A 16,644-nucleotide genomic window follows, 5' to 3' on the forward strand; every position below is an offset into this window, starting at 1 on the left:
AGGATACTTACATAACAACATTACAATCAGTATGAGTTTTCAGTTATAGGTATAGTATACAATTGCAGCAGTTCTTTATTTTAGGCCATTTACATTGCATTAGTTTAGTCATAGATATGCACTGAAATGGATGATTTAGAACACTTTAATGACAAAAAGAATAAGCTATGGATAATACACATTTTGTTAACTTGTTAAATCACTTAAAACCTGTGAAACGCTTCTGTTTTAAGAACTGCTAGATGTAAAACAAATGCTCTTATTAACACAACAGAAAAATTCCCTTAACCCTCAGCCACCTGCGCCCAAATAAAACATGCTTTTATGGTGTTTGTGGCTTTTTTACTAAATCAAAAATGGCATTCTGTTAATTATAATTTCCTAAACTTAGCTAAACGATGTTAAACAAAAATAAATGAGAGAAACCAGTAATAATGTTTTATTGTATATCTTAGAATTTAAGATATACAATGCTCACTCTCTGAAGACAGACACATACAAATGTCTTATGTTTTTGTCAACTGTTCACATTTAGTTTCCGAAAAGCTAGGGAAAGATTAGACAGCTCTTACTGCAGTTCACAGACACCATGCAAGAATGGGAGTTGAGTATAAGAAAGATAGATGCTAACACATGTTAAATGCTAAAAAAAAATCATTTCATGTAATTCATTAGTATATTGAAATGAGAACAGAGAATGCTTTATAACCATTTAGAATTTTGATAAATAAGAGAGAGGATTTGATTTCATTTAAAATAATTATGTCAGATGTATATTAGCAGTGAAGAGTAAATACCACATTAGAAAAAAAAATTGAATAAAATATATTTTGTAATTCATTTTAAAAAATCAGAAGTTCAACTTGAAACATGTAAGCTATCTCAGAAGAAATGAAACCTTTTCTAATAGTATAGAAAATAAAAGAAAACATGTACCCATATTTCATTACCAGCTTCAATTCTAAACAGAACCTTTCAGTCATCATTTTTTCAGTTTATCAGCAACCATTTCATCACTGCTTGGCTGAGTCTTGTTCGCTGTGGAAGTGTTTCATACCGTGATAAACAGCCTTGCTTAATATTTGGAGGATTTCCATTTTACTTGAGCCGCTTGCTGTTCATTATTAATCGGAGAAATGGTTCAAATACAATCCCCCCCCCCCCCCCCGCCAACGCTTATTCACCATCTTGGCCCTCTATCTCTTGACATTTCTTTTGTTAGAATGTGGCCTATGTGATTCCTTCTGCTTTAAAGGTCATACTTGTGTGTGGCAAGTGAGCATAGTAGTTAGTTTATTGTAGCTACCAGGGCTAGTCAACCCTGCCATTCAGACTACAAATAATAACTGGATTGCCTATAAAGTGTCATTCTGTTAGTGGTTACAAATTAAGAATTTTTGATTTAGGATCTGGTTATATTATCATTTGAGAACAACAAAAAAAAAAAAAATAAATAAAAAAAAAAATAATATACAGTTTTTTTTTTTGTGATTAATGATCATCACCCAGGATTATGGTCATTTATGTATAAAGTCTGCAGAAACAGCATAAACAAAATTCTCAGATTATGATGACTAGAATATAAATGACACTAAATAATGTGCAGAGTTTTATTTTATGCTTGGAAGGTACAGGCACTTATGCTGATAATATTTAAAAAAAAAAAAAAAAACTTTTTTTTTATCAATATCAATGTTTCTGAGAGACATCATTGAGAGGCACTGAAATTTACACTAGGGTAGATTTCAGTGGTAACACAAACACATGTAATGTAACATTTAAATAAAATGCAGATTAACAACAACTCTTAGTGTTTTTATGTTTTGTTTATACAGGATATCAAAATCGTTAGTGGTATTTCTTTTTTCATTACTAGCAATGGGGTTTTTTTTTTTTTTTTTTTTAATATATCATAATAAGGCTTAATAGAATTCAGCATTCACAATTACAATTAAGCCAAATAAATAAATAGCAGGTAAGGTGTATATAACAGATAAATAAAACAGTGCACAAAGGTTGTACAAAAGTCACAATGACTTATTCAGATAACCTAAGAACACAAGCAGACACACACAGTGTGCAGGATCTATTTAAAATCTCTCTAGGGCACAGAAATGTTTTTAAAATATAGAAACCACAGTATGTCCACATTGTGATTTTAACAGAATATTAAAAATATTACCTTATTTTAGTTAGTGTCAGCACAGCATTCTTAGCAAACATTCTGTTGTGATCAGTTTCGGAAGTGCATATCCTGCTAAGTTAGACCAGAATGTGGGAATGATGCAAATTTATAGTAAGTAATGAGTAACCACATTCATCTTGAACTTGCAGGATATAAAAGTTCACCTGATGCAGATTCCACTCGCTCTATCACAGCTTTACAAAAAAAGCATTCGTGGTGATGAAGAAGATGCAAGCAAATGCAAGCCCTTAAGAAAAATAAAACAGCCAAAGTATAACTTTTTATTATATTTTACATAATTCAAATATGTTCATATATATTAAAAAAATTTAGAACTTCAAGTATGAAGACAATGAGATAGCTCTCAACAATTTTCTTGTAGTTTAGTTTAGAAATGAAACACTCACGTGAATATTATGTAGCTAAAAATGAACTTAAATTAATATTTAAATTAATGACACTTTTTAACTGTTTCAATGATTCCATGCTTAATCACCCATGATATACTAATCCTTATATATTATTAACTGAAATACTTTTATTCCACATTAGTAAATATGTATATTTTTGAAATGATTCACTGAATTTTTTTAAAATAATGTTTCAAATTTAATGGTAATATACACTTTCTCTCTAATGTAAGACAACTGTTCAGTGGATGATATATTTCTAAAGCTATTTTTAACATGATAAACTACACATGGCCATTTTGTAACAAGCCACACTGTCTTTCAGTAAGCTACCAAAGAAATAGGACACAATTAAGAAGTCATATACAAGATTTTTTTATCATGCTTGTTTTGCATACTGGATGCAGATATGACTTTTCAATTTCAAGCAGTGGGAAAGGTGTTGTAATCAGACATTTGCAAACAAGTAAGAATAATGACAACATTTGCATAAAAAGAATTGCGAAAATAAATGTTGCAGTTTGTGGCAATGATGTCATACATGCTGAATGTTTATTTTCATATTTCTGTTGAACATAACCACAACAGCATCAGTCTTGGAACTTTATTGCCACACCTTGTACTGAAAGTACAAAGTGTGGCAATAAAGTTTTATCATCAAATTGAAAAGTACAAGTTATTACTAGTGTATGCCCTTGCCTAAATTCAAATCCATTTCATGATGCAAAAGATATTTAAAAGGACAAAACTATGAACTCTAATAACAGGTACTCTTCTGAACTGCAAATCGTTAACAGGTAAATTAATCTGATATTTATAGGCATGTTATCATCACTAATGCAAAAAGCCTTTTCATCTCTTCTGGCTTAAAGTAATTTTGTTTAGGTAACATTTGAAAGTCTGAATATAGCTTTTCAGTCCAACATACTGAGGTCATTAATCCAATCCAAGATATGTTGAAGAATGTTATGTGCAAATTTATTCTGTAGTAATCAGTTTCCACTTATATTTTGGAAACCAATTACTACAGCACACCAATGTAAACAATGTGATTATTTTGAAAAATAGGCAATTAACTTGGAAAAAATTTATAGAAGGGATTATTGAGAAGTTACTTATAGTCAGTTCTACTGCCAAGGAGAAGATTTTGCTCTGTGAGGAAGCAGTACGTTACGGCGGCATTTGACTACATGATGTAGCCGAGTGGTCAGGAGTGAGTCCAATAGCACACACTCTTTGAGTGGACTAGGGTTCAAGCCCGTGACTGCTAAATACAATTTATTGTAATAAACTCTACTAATCTGGTGATCATGCTGGAGTATAAACAAAAAAAATTTTTTTACATACAAGTTTCCATTGAAATTGAAAAACGATGTTTTTATAAATGCTGAGGTAGCACAGATTTCATCAAGTTTTAAGTGTATCAAATTCACATTTCAAATGTTTTGTGGACAAGTTTTCTAATAGTTCTTGGTGTAACTAAAGACAAATAAATAAATGAAGAAATAGATGTTTGCAGCAACTTTTCTGTTAATTGGTACAGTGGTCCTTGGGTAGGCTACTAAGAATTGCCCAAGAAAGCTTGCACTATATGGCTAGCACTATTCCCTATTAGCTAATGTTTAAAAGCATGCTGTACTGGTAATTAACTTGGAAAAAATTTATAGAATGGCTGTGAATGTGTATTTTGCTTTTGCCAGTGAAATTTAATTTCAAGTGCAGTGTGGATTTTAAAAACAAAGTCTGTTTTTCACTTGATTTGGCCAAAAAACATTTTCTTACAAATTCCTCCTTACAAATGCAGATCTGCAGCTGCTTGAAAGTCAAAAATTGGCAGTTATGCTGCTGCACGACAATGCCTCATTCTGTTTTGATTATCAAGCAGTTTTGAAGAATTCTACCTCTTATTCTTCTGAATTACCGTATTTCCCCATGTATAAGATGCACCTTAATTTTGGGGCCCGAAATTTGAAAAAAAATGTATTACATAAAGTTATTTAACTCAAGTTTTATTCATCATAAAATTCAAACAACTCATCAGTGTCAAAACTCCCATCCATTAGCTTGTCCTCATTTGTGTCTGATGACGAATCACTGTCTTCATATATTGCCTCGTCCTCGGTTCCATCTATGGCATTTGAAATGCCACACTTCTTAAATGACTTGACAACGATCTCACTCTTGATATTATCCCAGGATCTTTTCACCCAGGTACAAACTTCTCCTAGTTGGTTTCTTCCTGTCAAATTGTCCCCAGAAGACTTCATCCATTGGTTCCATTTGTCTCTCATGGCAGCTTTGAAGGGTTTGTTAATGCTGACATCAAGTGGTTGGAGCTGGGATGTCAAGCCTCCAGGTATGACGGCAAGTTTTGTTTTTTGCTCTGCAGCAATCTTCTTGGTATTTTTTGTTATGTGTGCCCTGAACTGATCAAGCACCAATATGTAAGAGTCCACCTGGTCTCCTGGTTTGCGTAAGAGCCCACCTGGTCTCCTGCTCCAAACTTTCTCAAACCAGATCTTCATCCCATCCTGATCCATCCAACCCTTGTCATGAATGTGGACAATCACTCCTCGAGGATGTCTTCTTTTGGCATTGTTTTGCGTTTGAAAATCAGCATAGGAGGCAGCTTGGTTCCGTCGGCACAACAAGCTAGAACTATATAATGGCTCTTTTCATGTCCACTTGTCTTCACAGTTACAGTTTTCACCCCCTTCTTATCAACAGTTCTGTTACTTGGGACATCAAATTGAAGGGGGACTTTGTCCATATTTGCAATCTGTCCCAATGTGTCTTCCGACATTGAATGACAAAACGATGAAATTCAAGGACCTTCTGCTCATGACTTTCAGGCATCTTTTGGGCAAGTTTGGTGCGTGTATGCATGTTTAGTCCATTCCATTTCACGAACCTGAAGCACCAGTTGTATCCTCCTTTGAAATCAGTAACTTCTTTTTCATCAGCAATTCTTCTTGCCTCATGCTGAACCATCTTTGTGGACACAGGAATTCCAATTTCCCTTTGCTCCTTAATCCATATCTTCAATTCCCTCTCTAAATCGCAATTTTGGCGACTTGCCTCTAATGGGCTTCTTCTGTTGTGGCGTTTTCAGTAGGGTTTCTTCTTCCCGTAGCCAGTCTCAGATTGTTTTCTCAGTTGGAGGACCAAACTTACGTTCAGCAGCACGATTTCCATTCACTTTTGCAAACTGGATCACTTTTAACTTGAATTTAGCACTGTACGAAAATCTTTTCTGAGCCATTTCTGGGCAGAACGTAACCTAATATACCGGTAACAAGTGCGAAACAATGAGCACAAAGACAACAAGCACGAAAAAGTGGGAAATGAAAGTAAAAAAAAATCTACAACCACTGTATAAGACGCACCCAGTTTTTAGACCCCAAATTTTTCGAAAAAAGATACGTCTTATACATGGGGAAATACGGTACATCTCCCCATGTACTTCTCATTCTTTCTTCTTCCCTCAATGATATACTTCTCATTATTTCTTCTTCCCTCAATGATATACTTCTCATTATTTCTTCTTCTCAAAGAATCAGATCAACACTGAAAGGATGATGACTGGACACTGTAGTGGACATAAAAAAAAAGTGACTATGGAATTGGTGGTGGTCAGTTCAAATGCATTTAAATGTTTCCTCCATGATTATTTTGGGAAAAAAAAAAAAAAATTAACTTGGAAAAAATTTATCGGTTTTCTTTAAAGTGACTCAGACCCAGTCCTGGAACCTAATTATTAAACCTTATATCGCTAATGTTCTTACCTGCAAGACTGGTGACCACAAGGATGAAACCTAACAGACTTAGGAGTGGCATAGCATATAGTACACACTTCTTCCTCATCAATATCCCTCCCTCCCTGGGCTTGCAGAGTTGCTTTGTATCGAGATTGAATTAGAAGTACAAGTTTCTCCAACTGCTTTATTTCTTCTTCATCTACTTCTTCATCTACAATAAAAAAAAAATAATAAATAAAAAAAACTACTATATTATATAGCAAATACTATATATCTAATACAGAAGTCCCCAAATTACTTTTCCAAAATTTTATCATACATATTGGAAAATTTATGTGGTAGGTCCTAGCCTAGCACATATAATATGTGTAATTATTTCAAAAAATGTGCAACTGAAGAAAATACATGCAGGAATCAGGATCTACTCAGGAAATAGAAAGTAATAATTTTTGGAATCATTTATGAAAGCACACACTGCCCAGTTGAGACAACTTTGTCTCCTTTGCAGCACATGCTTGTGACATGAACTAAAAAGCCAAAAGATAAATGAATTAATATACAGGGTAGGCCACATGTCAGTTTACTGAGAAATAATTTGTTCTATTTAACCCTTGGAATCAAGGGTTAAATAGCCCATTTCATGCCCATAATTTTATTAATATTCACACCATGGTCACTTTGTATTCCATACATCATTTCTTTTATTAAAGAAGCTACATTAGTCTGGCCATGAAAAAAAAATATATATATATATAATGAAAGGTTTTGTGAAGTCAATTCTTGCATATTAAGTGCTTTAAAGTAAGGATTTAAAATTAGCAGCATTCATAGGGTCCAATAAAATATGCATGCTAGTATTTCTATTTGGAATGAGTGATTTTTGTTTTTAAAGCCCATGGGCAAATAGGGCGATGATGTTGCAAATCAGGTGTTGTTTATGTCTGAATGAAACAATTACTAGCATGGAGGAATTCACAGACTAATATATTAACAGTAACCGCAGAGGTGAAAGTAATTCTTGCACAACTTCTATTGGAATGAGCAGAGGCCTGGAAAGAAAGTTGCTGGAGATTTCAAGTACTGCTGAGAGTCATCATGGAACAATTAAATGCATGGGCTGCATTAGGGTAACTAAGATGAGGAACAGGTACATGTATACTTGCATGTATTTAATACTAGGAGTATAGTAAATAAAAATTTGAAGTGCTGGTCAAGACATCAAAGGCAGATACTGTTGGGATATCAGACACGTGGTGTCACACAGATATAAGGAATGCAGAATTGGAATTTGGGAAGTACAGAAAGGATACACAGGATAGGTAGGGAGAAGGAGCTATGCTCTTAGTTAAAAATACATTTATGCTCTTTTTGGGGTAACATAAGCACCAGGAAAGCAAAAAAATGTGTGAGTGTGCTATAGGACTAATGAGTACAACAAACAACTATACAGTGAAATAGAGTGGACCAATAAATCAGAATGTCTTATAATGGGGGATATTAACTTCCCAGATTTTGAATGGAACTTGTTTTTTTTTTTTTTTTGGTAGTTGTCACATAGGCTTCTGTGGCCATAATGCACCTCCCAAGGTTTTTGCAGTACTTTGATCCAAGCCCAAGGCAGGAATCGAACCCGCGACCTTTGGGTTGCCAGGCAGGCACTTTACCCACCTGGCTAGCCCGGTCAGCATGGAACTTGTGCGTTGGTCATTTGCGCACTAGCAAGACTTTTGTGGATTTATTGGATGATTATTTTCTACAGCAGGAGACAAGCAGATATTCTTGATCTGATTATCAGTAGTGATTATTCATGCATTGAGAATATGCAGATAAAGGAACCACTTGGTGGCAGTGATCACATTGTACTGATGTGGAATTTACTTAAAAATGTAACTTACTTAAAAATTTAACTACCATCAGGATTAAAGGGAGGGGTTTTTGCTTTTGTAAAGGTGACTACAGTGGTCTGAGGCAGTTTTTAAATTCTATACAGTGGGATCAACTAATGACTTACCAACAGCAAATTCTAAACGAGAAGCATTCAAGGAATTAATTTTGAAGTTAAAGCCTATGGTAGATATAAGACAGTCTATAATCAGGATGCAAAGAAAAATAGCAGACTTCTTTATTTGTGTAAACTCCAGAAGGGATTCATCAGATTGGTCTACTTGATATCGATGGTTCGACTGTTGATGATCCTGCTCAGGTAGCTGACAAACTGAATGAGTAATTAGCATCTACATTCACACGAGGAATTCTGAAGGGAAGTTGAATCCAGAAACTTATCAAATGCTAACCGGGATTAAATGATTTTGTAATAATTGAAAGCAAAGTGGAGGAGAAATTGAAGTTAAACGTAAGGTTCTCATGCTTAACTGGGTTTTACGTAAGAACCTGGGTGGATGAGACTATCCAGTTATATTAAAGCAGGCAGCAAAGGAAGTAAGCAAACCCTTAGCCATAATAGTGAGAGCATCCTTGGATTCAAGGATTTGACATGTGCAAATGTATCCCCAATTCACAAAGAGGGATCAAAATATGACATGCATAATTACAGACTTGTTGGTGTAACTTCTATTCTGGGGTAAATAATGGAGTCGCTGGTTAAAGAAGCATCTCAAGATCAATGAGACAAGGCTGCAGTTATCGTTCAGAAGAGCGTTAATAATCCAAACTAATTGGGATTGGGGGTAGTTCGGATTTTCAAACTTATCAAAAATACAGTTCTGGAGACTAAAAAAAGGGTTTAGTAAGTTAAACACAGTAAGTTGTACTTGTATTTTTATTCATAAGAAAGAAAACAAATGGAACTTTCAGTCCTAGTAACACTTATAGGCCTTTTAATGAAAATAATTACTTTTTTTGGTGCACCATTTTCAAACTTCGTTTCTTTGCTGCCAGATCTCTCACTGTTTTCATCAAAAGTAATTGAGTTGAATAGTACTCAATTATTGCTCTTACCTAGGATATCATGGATATCACCGTCCTCCCCACTCTAGGTGAAAAAGACCCAAGTTCGAGTCCTGTCAAAAGTGATGGGAGGAATTTTTATGGCACTTTTTCACAATGTGGCTTTGTTAGTTGGTCTCAGGGAAGGGTAGCATGGGTTTTCATCCAGCAAACAGAAAATTGGGCACTGAACACACAATTTATAGACAGTATACACTGGCAATATGGCCTTAGTTGCTGATGCTCTCAGAACCAAACAACAACAAACAGCGTCTTCGAGGGATGGCTCATTTGCTGTTCTCACAGTTGTTTTCCTTTTTTGCACGATCATTTGAATCAAGTTTCGATGCAGACATTAAACTTTTTTCCTTGTTTTTAATTTCTGTTACGGTTGACTTTCCAATCCCATAAGATCTTGTTAAAGAAGACCTGCTTTCTCCCTTTGAAAATCTGTTTAAAATCTCAATCTTCGATTTAATTATAAAAATTTCTGCTTCCTTTTAAAAGACGAAGACCATAACTTCGGTACGGTCAAATAAAACTAAATATTCAGAATCTCTTCATTCCTATATCTAAACTTTGTAAACATTTTACTCCGTATCTCATGCATGATATTTGTTGCATTTTCTGCATGCTGTTTTCTTTGTTATTAATTAGGCAGATTTTCGCTTATCATTTTTAACTGTTTTAGATTTTATAACCCAAAAAGGAAAGGGGGAGGGGGGAAGGCAGTGAACAAAAGTATCAGATTGCAGTGTTATGTTTAGTTAGTATTGTATGTATATTTATTAAGCTATGTACGTTTAGCATAAATATATTTTCCTTTTGCTAACCTGTGGATATTCTTCCGATTTTCATGTATCATTCATTTAATTTTAATTGGTAAGGTAAACTAAAAGTATAAATTTATCTTTATATCTTCATTTTTATAACCTGTCAATATATATTACTCAGATTTTTGCTTATTATAATTGCTATTTAATAGAATCTAAATTAAATTCGCAAACATGATCACAATAACCAATGCTTACTCCAATTATTTTATGGCACCAGCAAAAAAATAAAATTAAACAAATAAATGCTTGGTCATTCCGATTTTTGATGCTCAACTGTATGGGATTCTTAAGGAGACCTTGTCTGACCAATTTGATTGGATATTATGATGTGGTTACAAAGGAACTGGAAGCAAAAAATAATTTTGATATCATATACTTGGATTTCAGGAAAGCTTTTGTTTCTGTTGCACATGGAAGACTGCTGTACAAATTGGAGCAGTATGGCATTAAGGGCAAGTTGCTGCTATAAATAAAAGGGTGGGAGAGTGATAATCAATGGACATTGCTCTTCATGGACTAATGTTATTAGTGGAGTCCTCCAGGGTTTGGTGTTAGGCCTATTGTCGTTTTCTATATCAATTGTAGTGATGATGGTATATCAGGCTTTATGTCCAAGTAAGCATTAGCATTAGTAGAGGCATTTGATGCAAGAAAGCAAGCTTATGCAGCATCAGCCAAAAAAAAAAAAAAAAAAAAAACCCACTTCCACTTCACCCCTCTGTTCGTTCGAAATACCTGTCCAGCTGAGCCTTAAACTTATTTAGGCTATCAACCTCCACTACAAGGGATGAAAGTCTGTTCCACCAACCAACCACTTGCTGGCTAAAGGCAAATTTCCGCACGTCTATCCTACATCTGTCTTTCCTCAATTTGAATTTATGCCCTCTCAGGTGATTATTCTGAGCTAGAGGAAGAATCCCATCAGCATTGGGCATGCTCAAACCATTCAAGGCTTTATACACCTCTATCAGATCACCTCGCTGGTGCCTAGTCTCCAGACACTGTAATTTGCAAAACTTAAGCCTTTCTTCGTAAGAGCACCCCTTTGTTCCATTCACTAATCTTGTTGCCCTTCTCTGTACTCGTTCCAGCAGCTCTACATCCTTCTTGAAATGAGGCCTCCAGACCTGTATAGAGTACTCTAGGTGTGGCCTGACCATTGCCTTATACAAGGGAATAATCACCTCCTTATCCCTGCTGGAAAAATTCCTGTATATCATTGACAATACTCCATGAGCTACTCTTGCAGCCTGTCTGCACTGCTCAGAGAACTTCTTATCTGCCTGCACAACCACCCCCAAGTCCCTTTCATTCTCTACCACTGTCAGTGTAGTACCACAGAGTTGATACGTTGCTCTGGGGTTGCTGTTTCCCATGTGTAGTACTTTACATTTGTCAATGTTAAACTTCATTTGCCACCTCTCAGCCCATCTGCTCAACCTTTCCAGATCCTGTTGCAGCAGCATAGTGTCAGTAGTGTCCTTGACAACCCTGCCAACCTTTGTATCGTCTGCAAACTTGGACATTAAGCTTGATATACCATCATCCATATCATTTATAAATACAGAAAACAATAATGGACCCAACACTGAGCCCTGAGGGACTCCACTAATAACATTAGTCCACGATGAGCAGTGTCCATTGATTACCACTCTCTGTCTTCTCCCCCTCAACCACCCCTTTATCCATAGCAGCAATTTGCCTCCAATGTCACACTGCTCCAATTTGTGTAGCAGTCTTCCATGTGCAACAGTATCAAAAGCCTTTCTAAGATCCAAGTATATAATATCAAAGCTATTCCCTGCATCCAGTTCTTTTGTGAATGCATCATAGTATCCAATCAAATTGGTCAGGCAAGACTTCCCCTTAACAAAACCATGCTGTGTCCGAGCTATAACTGAAGTCTTGTCTAAATGATCCTGCAGTGCTTCTTTAACCAGTGCCTCCATTAATTTTCCTGGAACAGAAGTTAAGCTCACAGGTCTATAATTACTTGTGTCAGCCTTTGATCCTCCTTTGAGAATTGGGGTCACATTTGCACATTTCCAGTCTATGGGTACCTCCCCTGAGTCCAAGGAAGCTCTCATAATTATGGCTAAGGGTTTGCTTACTTCCTTTGCTGCTGCATTTAATATAACTGGATAGATCCCATCCACCCCGGGTGCCTTTCTTGTGTTTATCTTCAACAGTTTCTCCTCCACTTTACTCCCAGTTATTTCAAGATTCTGTAGCTTACTGCTAGAGTTGAATACACCTCTGGCATTCCCCTCGCTGAATAACTCCTCATGTGTGAATGTCGATGCAAAATATTCATTTAGTTTGTTAGCTACACGAGCAGGATCATCAACAGTTGACCCATCAATATCAAGTGGACCAATCTGATTCATCCCCTTCCTTCTAGAGTTTACATAAGTAAAGAACTCTTTGCTGTTTTTCTTTGCATCCCTTGCCAAGGATTTCTCGTAATCTGCCTTCGCCTGCCTAACCTCCTTTGTAACTTGGTTGCATATCAACTTGTATCTCTCATAGGCTTCTGTGTCATGTGTTTATTTGTAAGTATCCCATGCATTTTTCTTCTCTGCCATATGCCTCATTAGTTCATCTGACATCCATTTTGGCCTAAACCTTGAACAATATTTCTTAGTTGGTATGTAAAGCCTAGTAGCTTCCAAGATAAGTTCTTTGAATGCTTCCCATTTTGAATTTGCTGTTGGTAACATCATCAGTTGGTCCCACTGTATAGAATTTAAATACTGTCTCAGTCCATCGTAGTCGCCTTTACGAAAGCAATAACCCTTCCCGTTACCTCTTTGAGTAAATCCCACTTCAGCACACTGTGATCACTGCCACCTAGTGGTTCATTTATCTGCAGATCCTTAATGCATGAAGAATCACTGCTGATAATCAAATCAAGAGTATTACTCCCTCTAGTTGCCTCCCGAACATGCTGATGTAGAAAACAATCATCCAATAAATCCACAAAAGCCCTGCTAGTGTGTGAGTGACCAGCCCCCAAATTCCAGTCAATATCTGGGAAATTAAAATCACCCATTATAAGACTCTCTGATTTACTGGCCCACTCTATTTCCCTGTACAGTTTCTTATTATACTCATCAGAGTCATTAGGCCTATAGCACACTCCTACTCTCAATTTTGATCTCCCAATGCTTATGTCACATCAAACTGACTCAACACTGCACTGTCCAGCGATGTCGACTGGCTTCACATCCTTGGTTTTTATGTGTTTCTTAACTAATAGCATAACCCCTCCCCCCTTCCTATCCTGTCTATCCTTTCTGTAGACGTTGTACTCCCCAAATTGCAGTTCTGCATCCCTTATATCTGTGTGACACCACGTCTCTGATATCCCAACAATATCTGCCTTTGATGTTTTGAGCAATACCTCAAATTCATCAAATTTATTTACTAAACTCCTAGCATTGGTGTACACGCAAGTATACTTGCACCTGTTTCTATTCTTAGCTACCCTAACACAACCCATGTGTTTACTTGTACCGCAATGGCTCCCAGCAGTCTGAAATATCATGCATCTTGTTTTTCAGGCTTCTGCTCATTCTAATAGAAGCAGTGCAAGAATCTCTTTCACCTCTGCCAGTGGCTACTGTCAATCTATTGGTCTTTGTCTCCCTCCCAAGCTAGCAGTTTTCCGACCCACCTAACACTGCCTCGATAGCATCAGCAAATATTCTTGCACCCTTTCTATTTAAGTGTATCCCATCCCTGTAGAAGCAATCTCTCCTGTTAACAAGTACAGTCCAGGCTGAAAAAAATTCTGCCCCTTGAGCCTTGCACAATCTTTCCAGGGCCGAATTGATCGACACGGCTCTCATCGTATACTCCCTCCTATCGTGTCTGGGCAGAATTGCAGACACTTTCAAATTAAACCCTAATTCTCGGCTTTTGTTCAACAGTGACCTGTACTTGTTAAGTAATTCTGCCGGTCTCCTACTCTTAATATCATTAGTGCCAACGTGTACAACTATATCACCCTTAAAAGATGATATTCGCTCTACAACGTCATCAACCTTTGCCCCGCAGACATACCCTGGTCCTGTTCCACCTATCCTTTTTACAAAGCATGTTCCCCGTTTCCCTGACAATAGAGTCACCAACAACTACTAGTTCCTTCGGGACCAGCGCATTCTGCCTTGGGGTTTGCCTCTGTGTCACGTGATGCCCAAGTGCAAGCTCTGGCGTTGATGTGGGCAGCTGAGAGCTTGATGGGCCCCTCAATTTAGTTTCTTCGAGGGCATCCACCCTGTCCTTCAAGCTCTCATATAGGCCCACAAGAACGCTGAGTTGTTGCCTGATATCGATACACTCCTTGCATCGCGCACACACAAAGACATCCCCCATGGCAGTATCATGTCCCGTACCTGATTGCTCTGCAAACATCAAGCAAACAGTGCATTTTATAAGGCTGTGAGTCAGAGGACAACTGCCCCCATCAGTTCTGCTCTGAGCCACAGCACTTCCATTAGCTTGAGCCTTTTGCTTTGCTGCTCTGGTCTGAGTCATGATTCTATTAATTTATTAATTAATTATAATTAATTATGTTAAATATAATTAATTATGTTACGTTTGTAATCTAAGTCGTTATATGTATTTATTTAAAAGTACAATTTAACTGCTAACGAAGTTCAACTAACGCTATCTAGTACGGTATATAACTATCGTATCACAAAGGCGGGAAAGTTACGAACGGTAAATCTACGGACACTTAAGTATTAATTAACTTTCAAATCTTGCTGTCTCAATTCAGAATAAACTAACGATCCTTACTAGGTCTATAAGCTACTTACAGAAATAATTCGATGTAAAAAATATTCAATCAAGCGGCTAAATATGGCTAAAGAACTTCTCGTTTAGCGGAGTTGCAAACACGTGGATACCCTTACCAATACTTTTATGCAATTACAAGGCCGAGTAAAGAATAAATACACCAAATTAATCAGAAAATCACAAAATAATGTTATACTACTAAATTTAAATCAAAAGTTTTAGAAAAACAATAATTTCAAATCAATAAATAAGAAAAATCCACTTAGCGGCTTTGAACACGACCGCCTCCTAGTAGCCTCGTCAGCGAGGAAGTTTGTAGATGAAACGAAGGTTGGCAGGGTTGTTAACAACTGTAATGACAGCACACTGCTGCAACATTATCTAGAAAAGTTGGGCAGATGGCAACTGAAGTTTAACATTGACAAATGCAAAGTACTGCATATGGGTAGCAGTAATCCCACAGTAATGTACCAACTGTGTGATAACACTCAGGGTAGTGAACAATGAAAAGACCTGAGGGTAATTGTGCAGTCAGATATGAAGTTTTCTGAGCAGTGCAGACAGGTTGCCAGAGAAATTCAGGAAGTTTATCATTGATATACAGAAAATTTGCTAGCAGGGATAAGGTAGTGGTTATCCATTTGTATAAGGCAGTGGTCAGGCTGCACCTTGAGTACTGCATGCCTCATTTCAGGAAGGATGTGGAGCTGCTGCCATAAGTACAGAAAGAAGGGCAACAAGATTGGTGAGGGGAACAAAGGGGTGAGCTTAGTCAGAAAGGCTTGAGTTCTGCAAATTGTAGCTTCTGGAGACTAGGCACCAGACTAACACGATATGCACCTGTGAGTTGATATGATTGAGGTGTTTAGAGCTTTGAATAGTTTGAGCAAGCTATTCTTATGTGATGGGATTCTTACTCTTGCTCAGATTATGCACCTGAGGGGGCATAAATTTAAAAAGAGGAAGGACAGTTGCAAAACAGATGTGCAGAAATTTGCCTTTAGCCAGCAGGTGGTTGATTCCTGGAACAAACTTCCATTAGTTGCGGAAGTTAATAGCTTAAATAAATTCAAGGAAGAACTGGACAAACATTTCAGTGCATGGATGGGTTAAGCGGGAATTTTTTTTTATGGCTGATGCTGATGATTCAAGAAAGCTTGCTTTCTTGAATCATATGCTAACGCTAAGTACAAACAACCAAGAACCCGCTACAGGATCTGATAGTAAAACAGTAAACAATAATTTTGTTTAAATTACTTAAATGTATTTTTAACATTCACTTGTTTGAGAGAACACATGATTAGCAGCCACATACAACTGGCAGATACAATGTCAGACAACTGGACTTTTTTATATATACTGTAGACCAGTGGTTTCCAACCAGGGTGCCACAACAACATTCCAGGGGTGCCATGTAATTTGGGTTTAAGTTACTTAAACTTATTTTTTTTAAAATTTATATATTTATTTCATTATAAAAAGGTGCACGGTATCTTTTTAAAATTTTGTGATATATATAATTGATGTTTATTTAATACCTCTGTATAAATAATAAAATTATTATATATATAATTTGTATTATAAATTGTAATTTTGTTTATAGTTATATTTTTGTAATAACTATCACAGAACATATTTTTTTAATATCAGATATATATATACACAGAGATAGAATCGGATCTAACAGGTAGAAAATTGAGTAGCAG

The 16,644-nt window shown here is 36.4% G+C and overlaps 1 protein-coding gene across 1 annotated transcript in view; it reads right to left on the reverse strand.

Moving 5' to 3' along the window:
* Nucleotides 1–1,936: 1,936 nt before the first annotated feature.
* The window catches only part of Kpc1 (Kip1 ubiquitination-promoting complex subunit 1), a 534,039-nt gene continuing 519,331 nt past the window's right edge, over nucleotides 1,937–16,644 (reverse strand). Inside the window, exons 30-31 of the mRNA XM_090388154.1 lie at nucleotides 6,381–6,564; nucleotides 1,937–2,432 (exon numbers count right to left, since the gene is read on the reverse strand). Coding sequence (XP_090244280.1) covers nucleotides 2,318–2,432; nucleotides 6,381–6,564 — 299 coding nt within the window. The 3' untranslated portion in view covers nucleotides 1,937–2,317. The remainder of the gene's footprint in view (nucleotides 2,433–6,380; nucleotides 6,565–16,644) is intronic.

This window comes from Mastigoproctus giganteus, chromosome 13 (assembly GCF_048544385.1).
Source record: "Mastigoproctus giganteus isolate SK-2022 chromosome 13, ASM4854438v1, whole genome shotgun sequence".
Taxonomy (NCBI): Eukaryota; Metazoa; Arthropoda; class Arachnida; order Uropygi; family Thelyphonidae; genus Mastigoproctus; species Mastigoproctus giganteus.